The sequence below is a fragment of the Asparagus officinalis genome, chromosome 7 (assembly GCF_001876935.1).
Source record: "Asparagus officinalis chromosome 7, Aspof.V1, whole genome shotgun sequence".
Taxonomy (NCBI): Eukaryota; Viridiplantae; Streptophyta; class Magnoliopsida; order Asparagales; family Asparagaceae; genus Asparagus; species Asparagus officinalis.
This window is the reverse complement of record NC_033800.1, coordinates 44,865,190-44,889,105: the sequence shown is the minus strand read 5'-3', so window position 1 is coordinate 44,889,105 and position 23,916 is coordinate 44,865,190. Positions and strand designations below refer to the sequence as shown.

Below are 23,916 nucleotides of genomic sequence, written 5' to 3'. Positions count from 1 at the left end.
ACTTTAGTGGATCCGCCATCTCATTGGAGGAGATAGGCGAATTGAATGTATTTGTCGTGATATGAACGATTTTAGTGGATCTGCCATCTCATTGGAGGAGATAGGCAAATTGAATGTATTTTTCGTGATATGAACGACTTTAGTGGATCCGCCATCTCATTGGAGGAGATAGGTGAATTGTATTCCACAAGAGGTTTTCGCCAGAGCGGGTAAAGTAGGAACAGTTTAGCCTCGTGTACCAGTTGGAGGGTGTGAGGGCCAGTTTAGACTCTTGCACTCGTGGGAGTTAGCAAAGGAGAACTAGGGGTAGTACTTCTTCAGGTACTTGCCGTTGATGGGCATCATGATCTTATCGCCGTTCGGTTTGACGAGGCGATAGGCGCCGTTCGAGTAGACTGTCTCTACCACGAACGGTCCTTCCCATTTGGACTGGAATTTCCCCTTCTTCTTGGAAGTGAGGATCATTGGTCGACGGACGGAGAGCACGAGCTCTCCCTCTTTGAAGGCTCGGCGCTTGACTTTCTTGTCGAAGCTCCTGGTCATCCGAGCTTGGTAAAACTCAATGTGCTGCTGAGCTTCCAGTCGCTTGTCGTCCAATGCTTCGAGCTCTGCGAGTCGAAGTTGGTGATTCTCCTCAGTCGTCATCCCTGTCGCTAGGGCGACGCGAAGGGATGGAATCTGAATCTCTAATGGCAATACAGCTTCACAGCCGTATACCAACGAGTAAGGCGTGGTGCCAGTCGGTGTACGAACCGTCGTGCGATATGCCCACAAGCTCTCGCCTAGCTTTTCATTCCAGTCGCGCTTGCTAGTAGAAGTCAGCTTGGTCAAGATCTTGATGATCGTCTTGTTGAAAGCTTCGGCCAGACCATTCGCTGAAGGGTTGTAGGCCGTGGACGAGAGGTTCTATATTCGAAATTTGTCGCAGAACCTGGTGAAGGCATGGCTAACGAATTGCGTGCCATTGTCGTGAATGATACGCCGGGGTACGCCGTATCGGTAGATGACATGGTGCTTGATGAATTTGATCACGTCGCTAGTCTTGACTTCTCTTAAGGGGATGGCTTCTGCCCATTTAGAGAAATAGTCGGTGATCGCGAGGATGAAGCGATGGCCTTTCGCCGATGGTGGAGAAATTGGCCCAACTATGTCCATCCCCCATGCCTCGAAGGGCCAAGATGCCCTCGTCGGATGTAGATCCTCAGGAGGCTGGTGTATGTAGTTGGCGTGGATCTGGCATTCGTAACATCGCTTAGCATAAGCGACTGCATCAGTAACCATCCCAGGCCAGAAGTAGCCCATCCTTCATAAGCGATCCCAAAGCTTGGGTCCGGGCTGATGAGCTCCGCACACGCCGTCATGTGCTTCGCGTACGGCTTCTTGCGCCTCCGCTTTTGAAAGACAGCGAAGTAGCAAGCCGTCGTATGACCTGCGATACAATGTTTTAGTGGTTGAATCGTAGTAGAACCGTGAGGCACGTCGTCGGACCGACTCTCGTTCCTTCGAATCCTCAGGCAACATGCCGTATAGGACATAATCGATGATCGGGAGACGCCAGTCTTCCTGATCTGGCTGACCCGAGGCTTGATGAGTGGCGTTCGCCTCTGGGACGTCTCTGGGTCGAAAGAGTTTTCGGCTGGCGACAGCGACCCTTTGGGTCGTTCCAGGAGGCTGGGCTAAGTTAGCTGCCAAGGATGCGAGAGCATCCGCATGGGTGTTCTTTGAACGGAGCACGTGCTCAATACGGAAGCTCTCGAATGACTCCACTAGTCTGACTGCCGCGCGGTGGAGTGGGATAAGATCTTCATTCCTGACTTCATATTCGCCAGTCATTTGTTTGACAATGAGCTGCGAGTCGCCATAAGCCTCCAGATGTTTTATCCCGAGCTCTTTGGCTAACTCGAGCCCTATGAGCAACGCGTTGTACTCGGCTACGTTGTTGGTACATGGTTCCGTCAAGGAAAAGGCCCGGGGAAACACGTGACCATGCGGGGAGGTGAGGGCCACTCCCACTCCTGCAGAAATAGAGCCGCTCGCGCCTGCGCGGGACGCACCGTCGAAGAACATCTGCCACACCTCCGGCGACGAAGTCATATTGGCTTCGGGAGGTTCATCCGGCAGATCTTCGAATAGATCGGTCTTCTCCCCCAGCGGGTGACTAGCCATGAGATCGCATATGGCTTGTCCCTTGACTGATTTCTGCGACATGAAATGAATATCGTATTGAGAGAGCAGAAGCGCCCACCTGGCCAGGCGCCAGTTTAACGCTGCGGGTTGTGTCATGAAGACCCGAATGGGATTCATCCGGGAGATGACATGGATGGTTTGGCCAACCAAGTAGTGCCGCATCTTTTGGATAGCGAACACCAAGGCTAGGCATTCCTTCTCGACCATTGGGTACCGTTGCTCGGCGCCCTGCAAGGTTCTGCTCAGGTAGTAGATGCCCTGCTCGTGGCCTGCATCATCGTTCTGAGCCAAGAGGGCACCCAGAGAATGTTCCATAGCCCGTATGTATATGAGGAATGGCCTTCCTGAGATTGGCGCCGCAAGGACAGGCGGATTTGAGAGATAAGCTTTGATCTCCTCAAAAGCCTTTTGGCATGGCTCATCCCAGACGAAGGAGGTACCTTTCTTCATCAGCTTAGAGAAGGGTTGGCACTTGCCCGAGAGATTCGAGATGAATCTTCGGATATAAGCCAGTCGTCCTTGAAGGCCTCTCAGTTCTTTAAGATTTCGGGGCGGTTGGAGCTCTTGAATAGCCCGCACCTTGTCTGGATCAATTCGGATCCCTTTCGTCGTGACGACGAAACCGAGGAATTTACCGCTAGACATTCCCAAGAATGACTTGGTAGGATTCATCTTGAGCTGATGAGTCCTCATGAGTTCGAACATAGCCTTCAAGTCTTGGAGGTGATCCTCCTTATGGCGGCTCTTCACGACCAAGTCGTCCACATAGCATTCGACCGTCTTTCGCAGATGATCTCGAAAGATCATGCTCATGGCGCGTTGGTAGGTTGCGCCGGCGTTCTTGAGCCCGAAAGGCATGACGGTATAGCAATACACCCCCATGGGAGTTCTGAATGCAGTGTGTTTCTCGTCTTCGGGGTGCATTTTGATTTGGTTGTACCCCGAGAAGCCGTCCATGAAGGACATCCTCTCGAATCCGCACGTATTGTCAATGATGACATCCGTGATGGGCAGAGGGAATTCGTCTTTAGGGCATGCGGCGTTGAGGTTCCTAAAGTCGATGCAGATGCGGATCTTGCCGTTCTTCTTCAAGACTGGAACAATATTCGCCACCCAGTCGGGGTGTTGCTCCTCTCTGATGAAGCCGGATTCGATCAGCTTCTTTACTTCAGATTCGATCGCCTCCATGATTTGGGGGCGAAACCGCCTCTGCTGTTGTTTGACTGGCTTGGCGTCAGGGCTGATGTTGAGGCGATGCGTGGCGACCCGCGGATCCAGACCAGGCATATCCTCGTAATTCCAGGCGAAGACGTCAATGTATTCCCGTATGAGGGCGATGAGATCCTCTTTTTCTTGAGGAGGCAGACTGCCGCTGATGAATATGGGTTTGGGATTCGCCTCAGTACCCATGTTCACCTGGAGGACTTCGTCTTCAGTTGGTGGTTCGCGCTGTTCGAAACGACTGTTCCACTGGGCGTTAACATGGCGATCCCATGTCTCGTCATAGAGTGGAAGTTGTTCGTCCTCCGCCATTCCGGCGGGGTCTACTGTGGCCATGTTGACTGTAAGGCCATCAAATAGATCCCTCACGCTGACGTCTGAGTCCCAAGCCGAGGTCGTCGACGATTGGTCCCCCGAACACGCATAGTCGGAGTCTTCGTTGACGTAAAAGCACAGATCCGACGAGGAGGAGGAGTAGCCTAAGCCTCTCCGAGTCCTGTTGAAGTAATTTGAGGGCTTTCCTTTGGGGACGTAGGCGGGTTTGATGACCGTCTTGCGTCCTCGGCCGTAATTCAGGCCCTCCAAGCGAGTGAGGTCGTACCCCATGTTGCTCATTATGCGTCTCGCTACTCGACTGTATTGCGAGAACTGGGGTGCTGGGTCTTCGTCCTCAGATTCGTCCCATAGCGTGCGTAGGGGACGATCGATTCGACCGAAGATGATGTCTTTTCGATACCTATTCCGTGCTGGCACGACGAACACAGCTTGCGATGACTTGATCGGCTGTGTTTTGGCGACGTATGACGAACATACCGGCAAGTGTAGGGAAGACTCACTTGTAGACGTGTGACGCATAAGCTTATTAGACGTCATCTCTCGGATGAGGAGGCAAGCGAAAAATAAGCAAAAGTACGGTTTCCTCGATTCATGATAGCTTTTCCTGGCCTGAACGAGCGTTTGTACTGGTGCTCTCGTAACCGATATTACAAATTAACTCAAAGTCGTTCAATAAGCTGTCATCCGTATCAGGCTCGCTGTCCGCTTCATTTGCCTATCTCTCCCAGTTCTTCGGCTGGTGCTGTCGGCATTTCCTGGTACAGCATAGAATCCGCGATAAGTAGTTCCTCGACGATGTCCTCTTAAAAGGGTGGCTTGTCGGCCACTACCGTTCTTTACCCGCTCGTAGTCATCCACACGTACTTTAAAGCCACTGGTGTAATGTGGACGTAACGATCCGGTTGCCGTGAATCACGGCGCCCCAGAGTTATGTTCGCTAGGAGGTTCGGCAATCGATAACGTACACGTCACCTTCCGCTTCATGTTTGCTATCCCTCGAACACTTCAAGGCGGATTTGGCCTAAGCGGCTGAGTACCCGTGCGTTGTAAGCCGAAGATGGTAGTCGATGGTCAGAGGCTAGCTCTTGAGCGTATCCCAAGTGTTTGATTAAACTTCAGGCAGATGCTCCAGTGCAGACGACGGATCAACCTGGATCCAGATCATTTCGCCGAGCACGTATCCTGTAGTCAGTGGTCGTCATGGGCCGTGTTCTTGATCGAGCATGTCGCTTCGTGGGGTGAAAGTGAATGCACGGGGATCTGTCTCTCTGAAACTTGGCAGCAAAGTTGTACAGCCCTGTTCGGTTCCCGGTTTCTTTTGAGAAATGGTCAAGAAGCCTGCTGCGTCAGCCAAAACGCCTCTTGTAGGCTCCGGGTAGGCCATAGATAACCGTAGGAGGTCGTACATAGGATTCGGCGCGGGGATGCTTTTATTGCGCGAGCAGCGTTGAACCGGTAAGTCTGCCGGCTTTGAACTTAGTCCATCTGGATTGGGAGGGACTGCTCGCGGCTGGGCTCGCGAGTCCTCTGGTTTTCGCCCCCACCGCGGGATATTCTTTCAGGCAATTTTCGAGGCTCTCGTGCGAAGACGTTGGTGTTTCTTCAGAGTCGGTTAAGGCGCTCATCGCCGCGTCATCTCCTATTCTCAGGATGGCGGTGACAACGTTGCAATGCCTTCCTCTTACCTCCTTGAAAGGCTGTGCAGTCCACTGCTCCGTTCGTCGAGGAGGTCGGATGACCACACGATCGACCCTGGTCCCTATGGCCAGAGTTTTTGTGGACCAACGCTTTTCCCGCTGGTTGTGAGGATCGTCGTTAGTGAATTTCAAAACCGCCTTGGGGAATAATGAATTATCCCCGCGCGCGGACTTGAACCTCTGGGAGACCCGTCGCCGAAGCTCAAAGTGACCATGTCGCACGTCACTCTGGCGCTTTTGGTGAACCTTCTCTTTCTTCAAGACCCCCGCGTCGTAGAGAGCCTGGAGTTGTCCTTGAGACGTCAGCACTTGGTGTGTGATGACGCAAGAATCTTGATATGGCAAGTAACTTGGTGCACCGGTTTTGTCCCGCCTCCTCAGGTTTGGCGGCTTCTGGCAACTTAATACGCCACGTCTGAGTAGTGTCGAGAGTCGCCACCACCGGTCCCTTCTTTGAAATCATATTGTCGCCGGGACTGGCTCAAACTGCCTGGTTGGGCTTTTGAGTAAGCATTTGGTGGGCGGGGGAGTCGACGCCATGCTTTCTTCTGCTCGAACGACGAGGGTTCTTCGGCGCAGGCTGGCTCCGCTGCTCCCTTTTTTGCGACTGTGGCTGCTTCGGCCGTCCAGCCTCTCTGATCAATTGTTCGACTTGCTCGCCAGTTGGCGAACAAGCTCCTTCCCAAGTCCGGGTCTCTACTGCCCCAGATCTTGGCCCAGGATATGGATCGACAGGGTTGTTGCGGCACATCTCAATTCAGTGTCCGCCTGTGAACTTGTCCCCGACATGTGGACTGATCCGATCCGAAATTCTTTTACGAAGTCGTTAACACGCTCCGACTCCAGCGCTTCCAGCGAGGAGAGTGGCCATTGACACTTCCGTGTCGTCGTCGAAGAAGCGGGCGAGGAAGAGCTTTTCGACGTCGGCCCATGCCTTGATAGAGCCGGGCTCCAGTTTGCGGAACCATTCAAAGGCTACCCCCTTGAGGGTACCTATGAATAGTCGAGTGAGAATGGCGTCGTTCCCGGTAAGGAATCCGGTCTGCGGCATGAAGTAATAGATGTGCTGCGAGGGTGACCCCTTGCCATCAAACTGCACCAAACTGATCGGCTTGAACTTTGCTGGGTGAGGGCGACCCCTTGCCATCAAACTGTACTAAGCTGATGGGCTTGAACTTTGCTGGGTATGGGACCGTGTCCCATTCGATAGGGTAGGGACGTACCACCCCCAGCTTGTTCATGTTTTGCTGAAGCTTCAGCGCGTTGAGTTGGTCCTGGAACTCGTCGAATCTTTTGTCACGGGTGCTATCCGCGGTGTGCGACGTTCCTATCGATATTTTGGAGGAGTAATCGGACTGCCGATCATCCTCTGTCTCAGCCGCTGGTCGGTGAGGAGGTACCCACTCCTTGTCCCTGGTTTGCCGGGGTAAGGGACGTTGGGTCCTCTTCTTCTTCTCTGCTCGTGGTTGGTATCGGTCATGTGCGCCCTCGCCTGCGCGTCTTGACTTGAGCGCGAGGTCTGAGATGTGGCCGCTGCCGAATGAACCTCGTCTTCGCCGCAGGAGGGAGGTACTAGGGTGGAATAGTCAAACCCAATACTTACTCCCCTGCGACTACGGGTTCGCTGGAATATGCCTTCCTGTCGGCGTCGAGCGAACCGGGTATTAGGTCTTAAGACGGAGTCCGAGTCTGGCGAGTCGGAGAGTACCGCCTTCCCCTTATCCGCCATGTTGACCGTGGCGGATGAGAGTTCCGGGTCATCATTAACGCGTCTTTTCTGGTGACGGCGCCTTCGACGGGAGGGCCTTGGTCGAGAGGCCTGTTGAGAAAGCCTCTCAAACACCGAAGGTTTCGCCGTTCCAACGCATTGGCAGTCGGCGAGGACCGTGTGGATGAGTCTCTCAGTGGCACTGAGGATTCGCCTCCTGTATAGTGCGTTTGCGAGTTAAGTATTCCCTAAGGTCTTTTGGTGACAACCCCCGGCCTCAGAAGAGTCGCTCTGGTGAGCTGACGAGAGATTTTTGGGCGCTCTCTCTGGCGCGTGTTGGGTGGAACGCCTTGGTGTTGGAGTCAGGCGATCTCGCCTTGACTGGCGAGTCTTCGCGTTTGAGCGAATTCCAGTACGTGGGCGAGTTTCGACCCCGTGTTTAGAAGAGCGGGTTCGGGAGGAACCGCCTATTTCCTTTCCTTTACGTTTATCCGCCAAATGATTATGGCGAGGCTCGCCAGCCTTCGAGGATTCGCCTACTTGGGTAAGCTCGTATGCTCGGTGTGGTTTGTTCGCATCAGGGATATGACCTGAGAAGCGAAGTCCTCCTGAGCGGATGGCTCTGCTGTCCTCGGTTGACGCTCCTGATTTGGAGGGCCTTCTGAGGTCGGGCAGCTTGCCTTCCCGTCTAGTGTTTCTCGGGCCTGTGTGATGGTTCAGGCCATTATGAGAAATGGAGGTTTGGACCCCCTGTCTGACGGGTGTTTGCCGTCGCTGTTGGTTAGTTCTCCCAGCGGGGAGAACGTCACCGTGGGTTGTGGCATTGCGGTTTGTGCCGGAGTGAACCGGCGCTTCCTCCGAGGTAGGTGTCTGCGTGGACCGCTTGGCGATCCATCTGGCAGACCCTCGCCTCTTGCGCTCGATCTCTGGGTTGGCCTTGATCGATTGCGAGGGAGTGGGCTCCTCCGATGAGACTCGGTTGGAACCCTCAGGTGCAGAGGCTTTGACCGTCTGAGGTCGGCCTCGGCGCACAGCTCTGTGGCGTTTGCGGGACGCATCGCCACCAGAGGAGGAAGAGGACAAGTATTCTTCGTACTTGGCCTGGTCGAACTCAATTTCAAGGGACTCTACTGTCGTCCCGACAGCAACCTCATCAAACTGAGCCACCACCATTTCATTCGATGAAACAGCTTCTCCCACTGTGGTCGTCATCTTCTGTAGGGTGAATATTTGATTTCCCGAAAACAGGGAGTGTTTGTTTGTATTGATAAGAAGGCTTATTACAAACTAACAAATCAAATGTTTACAACAGAAGCAGAGGGAAGGCCCTCTTTGTTTTGTGTGGGGACTTTAGGTGGCTATAGGACGCTTCGCTCGATGCTCGTGTCGAGTCTGCTTCCCTTGGACCGTTCGATCGAGGTTGCTGGAGAGCTTCAGTACGCAGTAGAAGCTCGGGGCAATAGAGTTCGGTTCTGCTTAGTTCGCCGGCGATCGGAGCTCGGAGCTAAACAGTGATGCTGCAATGCAAAGGTTATGCAGAGAGCTTGGTCTCAACTCTTTTCTCTAAGTTTTGCGACCTCTCCTCCAGTGTGCTGAAAGGGGCTTTTAAATGGAAGAAGGACAACTTGACTCCTCCTTGAATTGTGGGATGTGACCACATCTTCTTCAGAGACGTCTAGCTCCTCCTTGATACCATGAATGGTCATTCCAGGGATTGTGCTTCACGTCCTATCACCTACGATGGGAAGGCCCATTCTTGTATACGAGGCAACGAACGACTGCTATTCGAGTGGATTTGACCAGCATTAATGAACCGCATTTATGAGTTCGCAGATCGATGAAGTGTCTGTCCGATCACTCGTACTGTGCGTGACCGCCCGGCGTGCTTTGAGCACGGTGCTTTCTCCTTTCCGGTCAGGAGAGGCGGTGAAGTAGGTGCACAGTACTCGAGTGGGTCTAGCCAGCTTGCCGAGTGCCGGCGGATCCAGCTCTTGGCTCAGACAGCCGAGGTGAGTCGCATTTATGAATGCTCAGGTTGACTCGACACCTGTCCAGGCTTTCGTGATGTGCGTACTGCGAGCGGCCGTTTGACGGTCCTGGGGTACTGTGCTCTCTCCCTTCGGGTTGAGAGGGATGGGAAAGTCCAACTCAGCACGTGGGGTAGCGGATACCCAGCTGTACTGACGGTCTTGGGGTTTGCTGGCGGATTCGACTCTGGACTCGGGCAGGCGAGTTGAGTAAAAGGCGAACTTCCGCCATCCTGATCGATCTTGACTCGTGCTGGCGAGCCGACCGTAAGGCGAACCTAGAATCGAGCATATGTGACGTCTATGCGATTTAGGCCCGTGCCAGAGAACCGAGCGTGCGAGCTCTTCTCGCAGACGAATTTCCTGTAAGCTTATAGAGGTATTTTTTACCGTCTACAACAAGTCAACAAGATAATCAAATACACAAAATAGCAGAAAATACAAAGTCCGGGAATGCCAAAATGACTAAGTCTCGAAGCGACCCGCGTGGCACGCGGGTCACCAAGAGGTGACCGCGGGTCACCGTGACCTGTCGCGCGCCAGAAACCCCCTAGGACATGTTTTTAACAGTTTTTTACTATTTTCTCAGAATTTATTCATTCCAGAGTGTCTCAACTGCTTGGATATTATCCATAAATGTGGTTAGGCCGTTATTGACTAAAGATATGGCCAAATCTCTTATTCTTATCCAAATACCGCATCTGAGGCCCTATAAATACAAGCCTAGGACCCTCATTCTCAGGGGGTGAATTATTATCAAGAGGAGGAGGTGTTGCTGGATTGAAGAGTCAAAGAGCATGAAATTTTAGAGGAGGCTAGCTAGATCCCGACAAACTTCGGCATAAAGAAGGAGTATTTCAAAGGATCCGAAGCCTCGTACCCTCTTTCCTTGAGATTAGGCTTGGTCTTAATCTTGAGAAGAGTATTGATTTCGTTTGGTCGATATCAGTACTTCAGCGAATACTTCCTTGGTAAAGTAGGAGCTCTGATCAATTATTCTGTCAACCGGATCCGGTCCGTAGGCGGTCCACGGATAAACCCCGGCACAGGCAAAGATCTCACGCAGACAGCAATAGGCGATAAACGTTCTCTGTTGTGTGTTGTTTAAAGGAGATAGTAATTTTCTTTATTTTTTTCATTGTGTAAGATCTTATAAAAAGATCATATTTTTCGGACTTATTATAACGACTAAAATTGTAATGAGTTATACAATAAAGAAAATAATTTTCGACCCAAACAGTAAGCTGATAAACGGTGTGATGATGCATCATCTATGAGTAGACATGATGTGACTTATTGTCGGGATGTATAAACTTTGGCGAAGTTATCTTTTAGCTTCGCTGAGAAGCAATGTCCCTCATGATGGGAGTTGACTCGTTGAGAGGAGTGACGATTCGCTAAGAGTAGTGACGACTCGCTGAGTCTACCAGGCTCTTGGCAAGTTGCCTGCTATGAGAGGGCTGACTGGTACCACCTTTCGAGTCGACATTGATGAATGTCGACTCGTCTGGTCAGCTAAGTCAGACTGTTGACTGATCTCTGGCTATCTCTCCCGTCGGTCGAGATGTCGACTCATCAGATCATATATTTGGAAACAGTTGTACCCCATAATAGTTAGTCCCATTCGCTTGGGGTCAGCTTTAGGCGAGTCCAAATGAAATGAATAAAGCTCTGGACTGAAGTTAGGGCTATTGATTGTTTTGTAGCATTGCTCTGATTGAGCGAACCAAGTGATAATTCTTGAGCTAGATGTGTTGTGTCGACCCGAATGTTCCGATTCGGCTTGACAACTGGCTCATATTACGCCTACCGCGGGCAAGATGCTCGAGTCTTGGTCGACGAAGACTGGCAAGTTGAAGTGCTTTGAGTCTTTTTGCTGAAGATGACCGGATAATTAAACTCCTTGCCTTGGGTTTACTCATAATGATACCAAAGTCTTAATGGCAGAATGATAACTCTGAGATTGGGCCTCATGCTGGACCTAACTCTTCATAATCCTCGTATGGTCGAGAGGTGATTGTGGGAGTCGACCATAGAGTTGTGCCTTGGACTAAAAGGAACCAAGGTCTTGAACATGATGATCAATGAGAACCGGAGGAATCGAACTATATGTTGTGCCTTGGGCTTACCTTGATAAAGAGCCAAGGGCTTTGAAATCCGACTGAGGAGTCGAACCACCTAGGATCTTGAGAGTCGACTAGGTTTCCCCAATGGTCGAGAGACAACTGTGAGTGTCGGCCAAAGAGTTGTGTCTTGGGCTTATCCTGATGAGGAGCCAAGGGTTTAGAATTTGACTGAAGAGTCGAATACCTAGAACTACAAGGAGAGTTGACTAGGGCTTCCCCTATGGCCGAGAGACGACTGTGGGAGTCGACCAAAGGGTTGTGCCTTGGGTTTATCCCGATTAGGAGCTAATGTCTTGGAATCCGACTGGGAGTTGAATGCCTAGAACTATGAGGAGAGTTGACTAGGACTTCCCATATGGCCAAGAGATGACTATGGGATTCAGCCAAAGAGTTGTGCCTTGGGCTTATCTTGATGATGAGCCAATGTCTTGGAATCCGACTGAGGAGTCGAATGCCTAGAACTGCGAGGAGAGTTGACTAGGGCTTCCCCTATGGTCGAGAGACAACTGTGGGAGTTGGCCAAAGGGTTGTGCCTTGGGCTTATCCTGATAAGGAGATAAGGTCTTGACCATGATGATCGATGAAAGCCGGAGGAATCGAACCATATGTTGTGTCTTGGGCTTATCTTGATAAAGAGAAAAGGCTTTAAAATCCGACTGAGGAGTTGAACCACCTAGGCTCTTGAGAGTCGACTAGGCTTTCCCTTATGGCCTAGAGACGACTGTGGGAGTCGGCCAAAGGGTTATACCCTGGGCTTATCCTGATGATGAGCCAAGGGCTTAGAATTCGGGTGCCAAAGGGCATCTTCCATGTCCATGTATCCATATTGTAGGCTCGGGCATCTTCCATGTCCATGTATCCATGGGCTTTGGCCATCAATTGCTCATAATTGGTGATTGGTTTCTTAGCAAGAGAGTTGGCTAACTCATTGCTCTACAAACCGGCGACGAGTGCTAACATGGCGACCGCACTCCCTGGGTCGTCGACTTCCAGGCTCTTGGCTTGGAATCTCTTGAAGTAGGTCCGGAGGTTCTCTTCTGGCCCCTACCTCATTTAGATCAGCACATGAGTGGGGAGCTTCCGCTTAGCGTCAGCTACAAAATGATGGATGAACTTTCGGCTAAGCTATCGAAAGTTTCTGATGGATCTCTTCTCGAGAGTGTTCCACCAGAGCTTAGCACTCCCTGAAAGAGTGATAGGAAAGCACCGACAGAGAATTGCTACTGAGACTTGGAGCATACTCATCACATTATAATAATTCTGAATATGCTCGGAGGGGTCTCCCTCGCCCTTGTATGTCTCTATGTGAGGCATTTTGAACTTTTCACATGGGTCATTCATAAGGTCGTCTGAAAGGGGGTTGTTACTCCCGAAGACGCTTGCGATCGGTCTATTGACTCGATCGTATCCAGAGGCTCTAGGAGAGTCGTAGAGACTGCTTCTTGCGACTGTGGAAGCCGGCTGAGAAGCTCATTGGAGAAGGCAGCAAATTGCTCTTGGCAGAATTAGGAAATCATATGAGCTGTTGCTTCAAGCTGGGCTTGAGTAGCATAACTCTGATGAGGTCCTCTAGGATGAGATTACTCAGCTCTATCTTCAAAACCAGACATGTTCTCTCAAAAAAGAAAGAAGGCCCCACGGTGGGCGCCAAACTATTGATGTTAAATATCACACAGCTAAATAAAATCACGGAGTTTGCAAGGGACCGCTTTCTTCTTTAACTTTATGTCTGGTTCTGTAGTTAAGATGATTGGGCAATCTGCATACAAAGAGTCGTAAGAGGGCAAGGATAAATTCCCCTATAGTGCCTCCAATGATCAAGTCAGTTGATGAACTTGGCCTTGAGTGGAGTAACAGAAGTAGGAGCTAGAAAATGAGTCATCCTTTGCTCTACATGTGTCGGCTGGCGATAAGAGGAAGATCACTTTGACGTCGATTTGAGGAGCGATCGATGGGGTGTGAGCTAATAAGCGGCGTGATGACGCATCGTTTATGAGTAAACATGATGTGACTTGTTGTCGGGATGGATAAGCTTTGGCGAAGTTATTTTTTAGCTTCGCTGAGAAGTAATGTCCCTCATGATGGGAGTTGACTCGTTGAGAGGAGTGACGACTCGCTAAGTCTACTAGGCTCTTGGCGAGTTGCATGCTGCGAGAGGGCTAACTGGTACCATCTTTTGAGTCGACATTGATGAATGTCGACTCGTCTGGTCGGGTGAGTTGGACTGTTGGCTGATCTCTGGCTATCTATCCCGTCGGTCGAGATGTCGACTCATCAGGTCATATATCTGGAAACAGTTGTACCCCATAACAATGATCATTTGAAATTTTTTTAGTCATGGATAATTATAATTTGATTAAGATTGCCAAATATTTGATTATAATTAGAATTTCCTAATTTGGATAGATTTAATTTGATGAAGATTCTAAATATGGATAGGAGATACTCATCATGTAAGAATACCTCCTTTATATATAATGAGAAAGTAGTGGTTTTCCTAAAGGCATTATCATGTGTCATAGCAAAAAATGTTCATGTGTCCTTCGATCCTACCAGGAGATGACACATGGACACTTAATCTTACCTTTAACTAATTAAGAATCCCCATCAAATAAAACAATCTATAATTAAAAAACTTTAATAATAAAAGTAATCCTAATTAAATTATAACTATCCCTCCCTTATATATAATGAGAAATTAGTGGTTCTCCCTAAAGACATAAAAAACTGACATGTGTCATTTAAATGCATAACATTTTTCATATAAAAACAATCATGTATTCTTCTATATGATCAGGATCATGATACGTGGACACCTAATCTTATTTTCACCCAATTAAGAATTCTCACCAAATTAAAATTATCTATAATTAAAAAATTAATAATTGAATACCTAGTAGTCCTAATCAAATTATAAGTACCCATAATCCTACTCAAATTATAACTGTCCATAATTAATCAAATCTTATAATCATATCTTTCCTTTATATATAAACGGGATCCTATCTGAAGTTGAGATGTTGACATTTCATCGTAAGAATCCTAATAAACTTAAGACTATATATAACAAGAAAATTTTAATAAATAAAAACCTCTTTTCTAATTATCTTTACCTAATAGTCCTGATCAAATTAAAACTATTTATAATTGAAAATTCAAAAACCTTTCTCATAATATATATATATATATTATATATATATAATATTATATATATATTATATATATATTATATATATATATATACTAATATATATATAATATATATGAGAGAGAGAGAGAGAGAAGAGAGAGAAAATGGGTATGCTTGGTACCACACAAATTTTGTGATTGGTAGTGAGGTGTTTCATTCCATCCACTCATTCAATTGGGGACCAATTCCAACCATGTGAATGTGGTCTCCCCATTTGAAATGAGTGGATGATAATATGCACCTCACTACAACCCCAAATTTTGTGCTTGGTACCAAGCATACCCATATTCCTCATATATATATATATATATATATATATATTATATATATATATATATATATAATATATATATATATAATATATATATATATATTGAAAATTAGAAAATTATGGAAAATTATCAACTGCCCTATTAAAAATATAAAAATTAGGAACAATCCTAAAAAATCTAAAAATTATAAGCAATGCCTCAGATTCAAAAATTAGAAATAACTTTATGATAAATCTAAATTTTCAAAAAGGAAAATAAAAAACCAGATACTCACAAACAATCCCTTCATATTTAAAAACTACAAATACAATCCTAAAAAATCCAAAAAATTATAAACAACGTTTTAAATTTAGAAATTATAAACTATCCATTTTAAAATTAGCAAATTATAAACAATCTTTAGAAAGTTAAAAAAATATAAAATTCCTATAAAAGTTTAAAAAATAAAAATAGCACCTGAAATTTTATAAAGAACCTCTTTAAAATTTTACAAATAACCCCTTGATAGCTTTGAAATTATAAAAGCCCTCAAAAGTTTTACAAATAGGCCTTCAAAAATTTTAAAACTAGCCATATAAAAGCTGCAATAATAATAAACATCATGCTGAAAATTTTAAAATATTATCAACAACAACCTAAAATTTTCGCTAACGACCCCTTAAAAGTTTCAAAATTTACAAATACCCTACAAAAAATTACAAATAATCTCATCAAAGTTGCAAATAAACCCTTCATATTCAAAAAGTATAATAAATCCTCGAAAATAAGAGAATTACAAAAAGCATCATAAATTTTAAAAAAAAATATGAACTAACTCTTTAAAATCCACAAATTATAAAAATCCATAAAAATTCAAAAAATAATAAGCCAAATCATCTCTCTTATTATACTAGGGTTGCTTAAACTATTCGAGTGATGTATAAACCAACATATATAAGCCAAAGAAATTAAAACAATCCGCATGAGCACTAGCTTAATACTTGTTCTAAGTTGATACTAAATTAATGCATGATACATGTCATTGTTGTATGCACTTAGATGACATTGTCTGGTGATTTGAGTACCACCAATTTCTCATTATATATAAAAATAAAGGATTTTTGATTTGATAAAAACATCAAGCAATCCTACACATTAAATCCAGAATCAGGTGGCACGTGACCAAGGTAGGAATATGCTTTGTCCCACCCCAACAGCCCCCGTGTTCTATTAATAATAATATCTCCTGCTTACTTTGTCTACTCTCTGCAGGTCCACGATGCACGAGTATCACTAAAAAAGAAACGAACTGTATCTGGTTAGCAATGATAAAACTTTCAGTTTTGAATTTGAAGTCGTACGTAAAGCTATAGCTTAATTTGTCCTCAAATATATTAATTTATTAGGAGATTAAAGCTAGGCGCGTGTTTTATAGATCCTTGACAGCAGAGAAGATCCGAATTAAAAAAAAAAAAAAGGAATCAATGTTGATACTAACTATATTTGTGAAACACATAGCAACTACAAAACAACTATCAGTATATGTTGATACAATTTGCACTACTAAATAAGGGGTTCATATGTCTTTTTAAGGCATTCAGTTGAGCACTGTTAATTAGACTGAAAAATTAAGAGCTAGTGACAGAGAACCTTCGCCCCCCGTGAACTCCACGGTCAGAGGTAGCAGCAGTGGAGAATAGCTGTTGCCCTACGTCGACGCCGCCGCCCTTGGTATTAATCAGCATGTTTCTTACGCGCCTGCCCGTTAGAAGAGCCAATGATTTTAATAAAAGAGCCAATAATCCTACGAAGGGGTTACAACTTACAAGGAAAGAGATCTAGCTAGGAGTGAACTCGGAGCCTCGGGTCGACATACCTCAACTTGAGCCAAAGCATCCTTCCTCTCTCTCTCTCTCGATCTCTCGTCTGAAGACCGAAGAAGACGACGCCTTTTCAAAGTGACGCAAGCTTTTCGGCTCGAAGAGAAAGGAATAATGAGTGGGGGCCGGGGAAAGGTTAGGGAGAAAAGGACAGAATTTTAAGGGTGAATTGCACTACACCCCTGGGAACTTCCAGCATTTTGCAGTAAACCCCCCAACAACTTTCAAAATCACACTGGACTCTCAAGGATCTTTCAACATTTTGTAGTAAACCTCCAGTGAGTCTTTCAATTGTAGACGTCCTTGATGAGTCCCTTCATTTTACAAACAATCCCATAAATCAAAATAAAGAAAACAACATAGAAAAGTCATTTCGAAGGACCGTTTCAAGAAAATAAATTTCAAAGTCATGGGAGTTTCGTGTGCCCAGTCAAATGTAAAAGTACTATTTTTTGGAGTTTTGTGCCTAAAAAAAGTCTATTGCGAGTTTGATGCAATTTTTTAAGTTATTAGGGGTTTATTGAAAACTTTAGAAATTTTTTAGGGTTCCGTATGATTTTGAAAGTAATCGGGGTTTTACTATAAAACGTTAAAATTTCTTGGGATTTAGCCTAATTTACCCAAAATTTTATAAAAGGATTTTTGGAAGAGCTTTGCTACAGGGACCCAAAATATGGGACCAATAGGAGGGACAAATGAGGTGTCCCCCTCCTATTGGATAATGAGTTGATCATCATTAATGATAGCCAACTCATTATCCAGTAGGAGGGGGACACCTCACTTGTCCCCCCTATTGGTCCCATATTTTGGGTCCTTAAAGAATTTTTCTTTTTGGAATGCTGATGGCGGCGATTGTAATTAACTTCCTAAATACGCACTCTCTAACTTCCCAAAAAAAATGCCGCCACTTAAAACCGGAGTTCTGAATCTAGTTTTGTAATTATTGACATCTTCAAGGGACTTTGTTAAGTTGACTCCACCCAACTCATTATTTGACCTTCTTCTACTATTTTGAAAAGGACAAATTTTCAAAATCAACCAAATTCGAGAATTAATTAGCAAAATCGACCTATTTGAACTTTAATCAGCAAAACCAACCCTTTTCTTCTGAAAAGGGTCGGTTTTGCTGGCGAAAAGTTTTTACGACATATACGGGACTGCTAGTCCCGTGTATTTCGTGGCAGTTTCGAATAACACGGGACTAGCAGTCCCGTGTTTTTTCCAGAGACCAACATCTCTGCGAAAATGAAGTGCACGGGACTGCTAGTCCCGTGCACTTCCTGGGCGCAATGAAATGCACGGGACTAGCAGTCCCGTGCATTTCCTGCACATTCACTAAGTATTTCTGCTACGGGATAATTCCCTGTACAAACTCATATTTCAAATGCAACAATCATAAATTACACCATTGCATAAACATATATATCAATTCCCTGTACAAACTCATATGTCAATTCTCTGTATAAACACATATCAAATCTAAAAATCATAAAATACACCACAAACTTACGAATCTAAATCCAACAAATCACGCCACAAACTTACGAATCCAAATCCAACAAATCACGCCACAAACCCACTTACAAATCTAATAAGTCACACCACAATCTCAGCTACAAATCCAAAAACCATCTATTGTCCCGAAATACGTTTGTAATGTACATATCAAAATAGGATTGTAATTTATATAACAATACCAATTAGCTTACATACATCCAAGAACTCTTCTCCTCCTCCTTTGTCTTCGGCCTCCTCTATCCCGACCTTCGATGAGTTCATGATCCGGTTGCGTTTGTGGTTGTGACGATCCAGCTCCATCGTCAGCACGTTGGGAAGGCCCAGCTTCATTGTCGTTTCTGCGTCGTCCTCGTCTGTGTCGTTGTTGACGTGTGTATACTAATTGAGGTACTTCTCGTCCATCATGAAGGTCTTCATGAGTTCGATGTAAGGCTTGGTGAAGCCTCTGCATTATCGACTGATATATTGATGCATGTTTCTGTGCTTCGGGATATGTACCTGCGAGAGATAATTCAAAAAAATCCGAAATGCAAAAATTACTTTAAAATTCAAATTACAATATGTAAATTTTATATTTAATTCTATATTACCTGCTCGAGCCAATTCCAAGCCACTATTTGCAATGGTTTGAACATCATCTATTGCTGATACCTGCAAATTTTTAAAAAAACATAATTTAGCAATATTGAAAAATTCTAATAAAAATAAACTTAAAATAAATTTGAAAATACTTACTAATTCTCTCTCATCTATACCCCGAGGCACATATCCTCTTTGCAACTCAACCGGGGATGTGGTCGCATGGAGTATCCATCTTCTAGTTATCCTCCAATACCAAGTGTAGTAATCTGATTCCTGGGGAGTTGGCTTGATTTGCTCAACAATACAAAAATGTCTATCATTCCATTTGTGTATATAATTTTGATGCTCAGCTGCCCAGTCCTTTTGTTGGCCTCCTTTCTTCGCCTTCCTCTCTATTTTTTCAACAGATTGCGGAACATGTTGTGCAAGACCAAATTGTCGAAGCACGCGGTCTGGTACATGCATTTCTACTATCTCGAAACATATTAGAGGAACTCTGGCTCTCCATATAACTGGGTATTCTGTGCATATCGGGGGTAGATGATCGAGAAATGGGGTGTAGGGCTCCTATTCCATCTACAGAGTATTACATATAATTGTTGCATATCATTAAAATAAAAGTTGATATATAGAAGAAAAAACTTGTTTTTATAGAAATGATACCTGAAAAATCTTCATGCGGTCAAGCTCATTTCGGTAGAAATCTAACTGTCTCGCCGGGGTCTCGTCAAAACATTTTTGGACATTCCATCTGTGTTAGTTTCAAAATTCAGTACCAAATGAATAACTACAATTATATTTACTACGTTAAAAAATATAATACCTGCATCCTAGTGGAATTTGTCCGTCTAATTGTAAATTCACGCATAGTCTCGGCTTCAAATGCAGCCTCTCCCATGCCCATACTTGCAGTAAGCTGAGACATCCTTTGAGGTCACTATTTTTCATGAATGTAACCTTAGACATCTCTCTATATAGGTATGCCAAAACCGCACTACCCCACGATAACGCACCACACGTGTCCAAGTCCCCGATAAGTGGTAACCACCTAGCATTTTCACAACATTTCAAGTTATCAAAATAAGCTAAATCAACAGATATAATTGTAAATACTGATAAAAATGATACCTGGCATGCACTTTATCTTTACTCGAATCTGGAAATAATATTGAACCGATCATGTGCATAATGTATGCACGTGCATGTTGCTCAATCAATATTTGCGGCGCATCAAAAGGCAACGATACCGAGAATGTATTTTTTAGCCACTTCAATTTAATATTTCCTCCAGGTATTGACTCTGGAGCTACACCTAACAACTCCTCACACTTGTCCGGCCAAAAATGTCTATCACTGCCGGTAACGCACGGACCATCTATGCGGAGACCAAGTATCATAGCTACATCCTGTAGCGTAATAGTAGACTCTCCCATTCGGAAGTGGAAAGTGTTGGTCTCCGGCCTCCACCTATCTATCAAAGCGGTGAGTAGGGGCCAATCGAGCCTCATCCAACGAAGCTTTGAACATGTCAAGAAGCCGGCCCGTCCTACAGCTGCTATTATGCGCTCATCCTCTAGATGCCAATGGCTATGGCTGAGGCTATGATCAACCATAACAATATCCGGGCCTCTCTGTAAAGCAAATGAATATATAAGAATACAATATTATAAGAATGCAATATTGAAATTATAAGAAACTTAGTTACCTCTGTAAAGGATATAACATGTGAACGGTGTCGAGGCTGGTCATATAGGACCTCATCACTCGTCGGTCCAGGCTCCATGGTGTATATACCTGCACATACAATTATAACATATCAATAACCGATCCACGACTAATTATATTGTCTACATTAAAATAAATCACAATTTAAATATGTCAATTATTACCAATTAATTGCTATCTATTGAGTCTAGCTGGACAACGAGGTCGAGTATGTCCCAGTTGTTTGCAAAGACTACATTTTTTATGCTTGACAATTCCTTCTCGTCCTTGATCCATGGTTCCCCTAATTCGTACAGATCGTGGTCGACCTGCTTGTCTCTTGTATTGAGGTGGAATTAGTCGTGGTCCAGTATATTCGGGCCAATACCGACTATCATCGGGTGGATGAAAACTCTCACTGTATGTCTTTCGGTAATGAATTGTTGAATACCATGGTGAACAATACCGATTATATGGAATTCTCGCACCACCCGGCTGATTGGAGGAAGCCGCAAGAACATGTGCACAAGGTATTTTTTAAAGTTGTGGTATGTTACATGTGCAAGTGCAATCAACATCAAACAGTTTAACGGTGTAGATACCATCATAATCATGTACCTGCCATTCATTGTCATTGAATACAGTAATTTGACATAATCTTGCCGCCTCAATTCTTCTATGCAAAATAGACTCATTCTTTGGTGTGTAACGCGTTGTCCAGTCTACACCGTCCTCACGCCTTTTGTTGAAGTATGAGTTTAGCCTATAGAACGTTCTTGCAACCAATGATTGTATTGGCATAGCTCGTGCTCCTTTAAGAACGCCGTTAAAGCTCTCGGAGCAATTAGTTGTCATCATGCAAAACCGCACACCCTCATCCTTACATAATGCCCATCGATGCTCGAATTGAGGCTTCAAGTTATGTTCAATCCAATTATGTGCATCTAATGACAAAGACTTGATCTTCTCTCTACAATGTTCATACACTAATGTATCGGTTGCACACCCAGCTTGCCACAAAAGATTTTGCAAATTAATCTCACCGTGTTTTTTCTTAAAATTATCTCTTATATGCCTCAAACAATATCGATGGTGATGTGGTGCACCAAAACCCTCATGTAATGCCCTTATAATTCCTTTCATCCTATCTGAGATAAAAGTAATTAATCTGGGCGCACGGACACTAGGAATCCACTTGTATATAAGTTCAAAGAACCACTTCCAACTAGAAGTATCCTCTACCTCCACAACTGCAAATGCTAGAGGAAATAAACCGCCATTTGCATCTACACCGGTCGCCACAAGAAGCACGCCTTTGTACTTGCCATATAGATGTGTACCGTCAATGCTCAATAACGGACGACAAAAAGTGAAGCCCTTAATAGCCGGACCAAATGCCCAAAATACTCGAGTGAACCTCTCCATCCCCGGTGCAATCTCTTCAGACAATATTTCATATTCAGTACCCGGATTATTTCGCTTGATAGCTTCAAGATACTGTGGAAGTAATTCATAAGATTTTTCCCAATCTCCAAATATTTTCGACAACGCTTTCCTCCTTGCATCATATGCCTTATATTTAGATATCTTAATGCCTCGCATATCATATACCCTTTGAAATATCTGACTTGCATTTAGATCAAGTTCAGCTCTAACTTCAGGCATAATTAGCTTACATATATAAGAGGAAGATGCAGAATAATGATCGACGTCCACCGACGGATTGCAACATGTATGAAGCCCGCAATATCTAGATATTACAAATTGCCCATTTGTTGATTTCCTCACAGCGGCATTTAGCAACCAAGGACATTTCCTGTTTCTCTCATCTTGCTCATTTGCATGCTCTACTTCATTCTTCTCGTTGAAATAACATTTTACATAGTAGTTGGTTGTATTAGTTTTTACAGGCTTGAATTTTACCCGATTTTTATAGACCATTCTTACACCGCAAAGATCAATGCTTCCTTGCTCTCGAATAGGTCCCCTTTTTTAAAAGTGAAGTCTTCAGGCCGTTGAAAGTTTGGACCAACATCAACAAATTCAGCTTGCGAAGTATTTATCCAATCTTCATTATGAAACTCGTCGGGCAACGGATCTTCAGCTTCCACATAATCATTGTTAACATTAAATTGATCCATCCAACGAGAATCATCATCGATTCCAACTGCCACATGCATGCTATCAATTTGCACGTCTTCTTCTTCAATAACTTCTGAGTCATCATTTACTTCTTCTTCTACAATTGATCCGGCCGGTATATCACCCGTAACATAGCCCGATGCGTCGTTAAATATAGTACTTGACGTCCCACCAAGAGAATACCCACTTAAATGTTGTAGTTGACACCACGGCTCTTGACTTGGAGATGTCATAAAACCACTCGACTCATTGTCTAAGTCCATCATCCGAGAAAACTCTCCTTGTGGTCGTGAAACTTGGGCAAATTCTTGAATCGGATACTTCTCAATGAACAACTCAACTGACACTTGCTTCTCCACTAATTGTTTCATGTCATTTAATTCCTCATCGTCGGTAATCGCCACAGCAATAGTTCTACTCTCATTTATCGAACAATTGAAGAACACTTTAATTGCATACCATGCTTACTAATTTTCGTAACTCTGTATATTTCATTCATCATTCCATCAAAATTTAATGACTTGGATAGCATAAACATTTTCCTAGAACCTCCCTCATACATCGGCATACTATTCAATCCGACGTTGAGGCTCCCATTGAAGGAGCAAATAATGGGTATAGAGTTTGCCATCGAAGCTGAAAATCAACAGTCCATCATATGTAAATAATCTATTATAACTGTAAATATTAATCTTAATTTAAAGTCAAATTTAAAACCCTAATCTCAACTACAAAGCAAATAATTGCTAAATTCCCTAATCCCAAATCACATTATTCATGTCTAAACCCTAATTATGGTTAAACCCTAATATCAAATCACATTATTCATGTCTAAACCCTAATCACATTATTCATGACTAAACCCTAATTCCCTAATATCAACTAAATACATTCCCAAATTTCAACCTTAATCCCAAATCTCAACTAAATTCATTCCTCTCAACCATAATTCCCAAATCTCAACCCAAATCCATTCCCAAATCCGAAATTTCATGGCTAATCAAAATAAAAAAAAAATAAAACCACATTTACCTTGGTCGCCGGCGGTGGTCGGAACTTGGTCGGCGGCGGTGGTCGGAACTTGGTCGGCGGCGGCGGTGGTCGGGGGGCTCTTGATCGGCGGCGGCAGTGGTCGGCGTCGATGGGTCTGAGGAGCGGTGAAAGAGGTGGGGGTGAAACTCGTTTGGGTGAAAATGAGTGAGGTAAAGAGGAAGAAAGTCACGGGTTCCAATTTTTACCCCCCGATCGCACGGGACTGCTAGTCCCGTGTTATTCGAAACTGCCACGAAATACACGGGACTAGCAGTCCCGTGTATGTCGTAAAAATTCTTCTTTAGCAAAACCGAC

At 44.7% G+C, this 23,916-nt stretch overlaps 2 protein-coding genes and 2 long non-coding RNA genes across 5 annotated transcripts; all 4 read right to left on the bottom strand.

The window, feature by feature from the left end:
- Positions 15,839–16,769, bottom strand: LOC109850115. 2 transcript variants are annotated; one of them, XR_002249343.1, is made up of 3 exons: positions 16,620–16,769; positions 16,394–16,501; positions 15,839–16,036 (listed from the first exon to the last, which is right to left on the bottom strand). It is a non-coding gene; the product is annotated as an uncharacterized LOC109850115 (long non-coding RNA). The 2 variants fall into 2 exon arrangements; XR_002249342.1 differs by lacking the exon at positions 15,839–16,036 and having other exon boundaries at positions 16,221–16,501.
- Positions 18,176–19,004, bottom strand: LOC109849521. The gene is made up of 3 exons (XR_002249122.1): positions 18,877–19,004; positions 18,732–18,792; positions 18,176–18,639 (listed from the first exon to the last, which is right to left on the bottom strand). It is a non-coding gene; the product is annotated as an uncharacterized LOC109849521 (long non-coding RNA).
- On the bottom strand, positions 19,985–20,580 carry LOC109847065 (protein MAIN-LIKE 2-like). Its single transcript, XM_020416311.1, has 3 exons — positions 20,429–20,580; positions 20,023–20,354; positions 19,985–19,991 (listed from the first exon to the last, which is right to left on the bottom strand). The coding sequence occupies exons 1-3, from the start codon at positions 20,504–20,506 to the stop codon at positions 19,985–19,987; spliced, it is 417 nt and encodes a 138-aa protein (XP_020271900.1). The 5' UTR covers positions 20,507–20,580.
- Positions 20,965–22,368, bottom strand: LOC109847063. Its single transcript, XM_020416310.1, has one exon. The coding sequence runs from the start codon at positions 22,366–22,368 to the stop codon at positions 20,965–20,967; it is 1,404 nt and encodes a 467-aa protein (XP_020271899.1).

Coding starts and splice junctions, on each gene's coding strand:
- LOC109847063 (XM_020416310.1), bottom strand. CDS start 22,368: ATGGTCTATAAAAATCGGGTAAAATTCAAGCCTGTAAAAACTAATACA.
- LOC109847065 (XM_020416311.1), bottom strand. CDS start 20,506: ATGGAGCCTGGACCGACGAGTGATGAGGTCCTATATGACCAGCCTCGA. Junction 20,355..20,428: donor ATGTTATATCCTTTACAGAG/GTAACTAAGTTT, acceptor TTTGCTTTACAG/AGAGGCCCGGATATTGTTAT.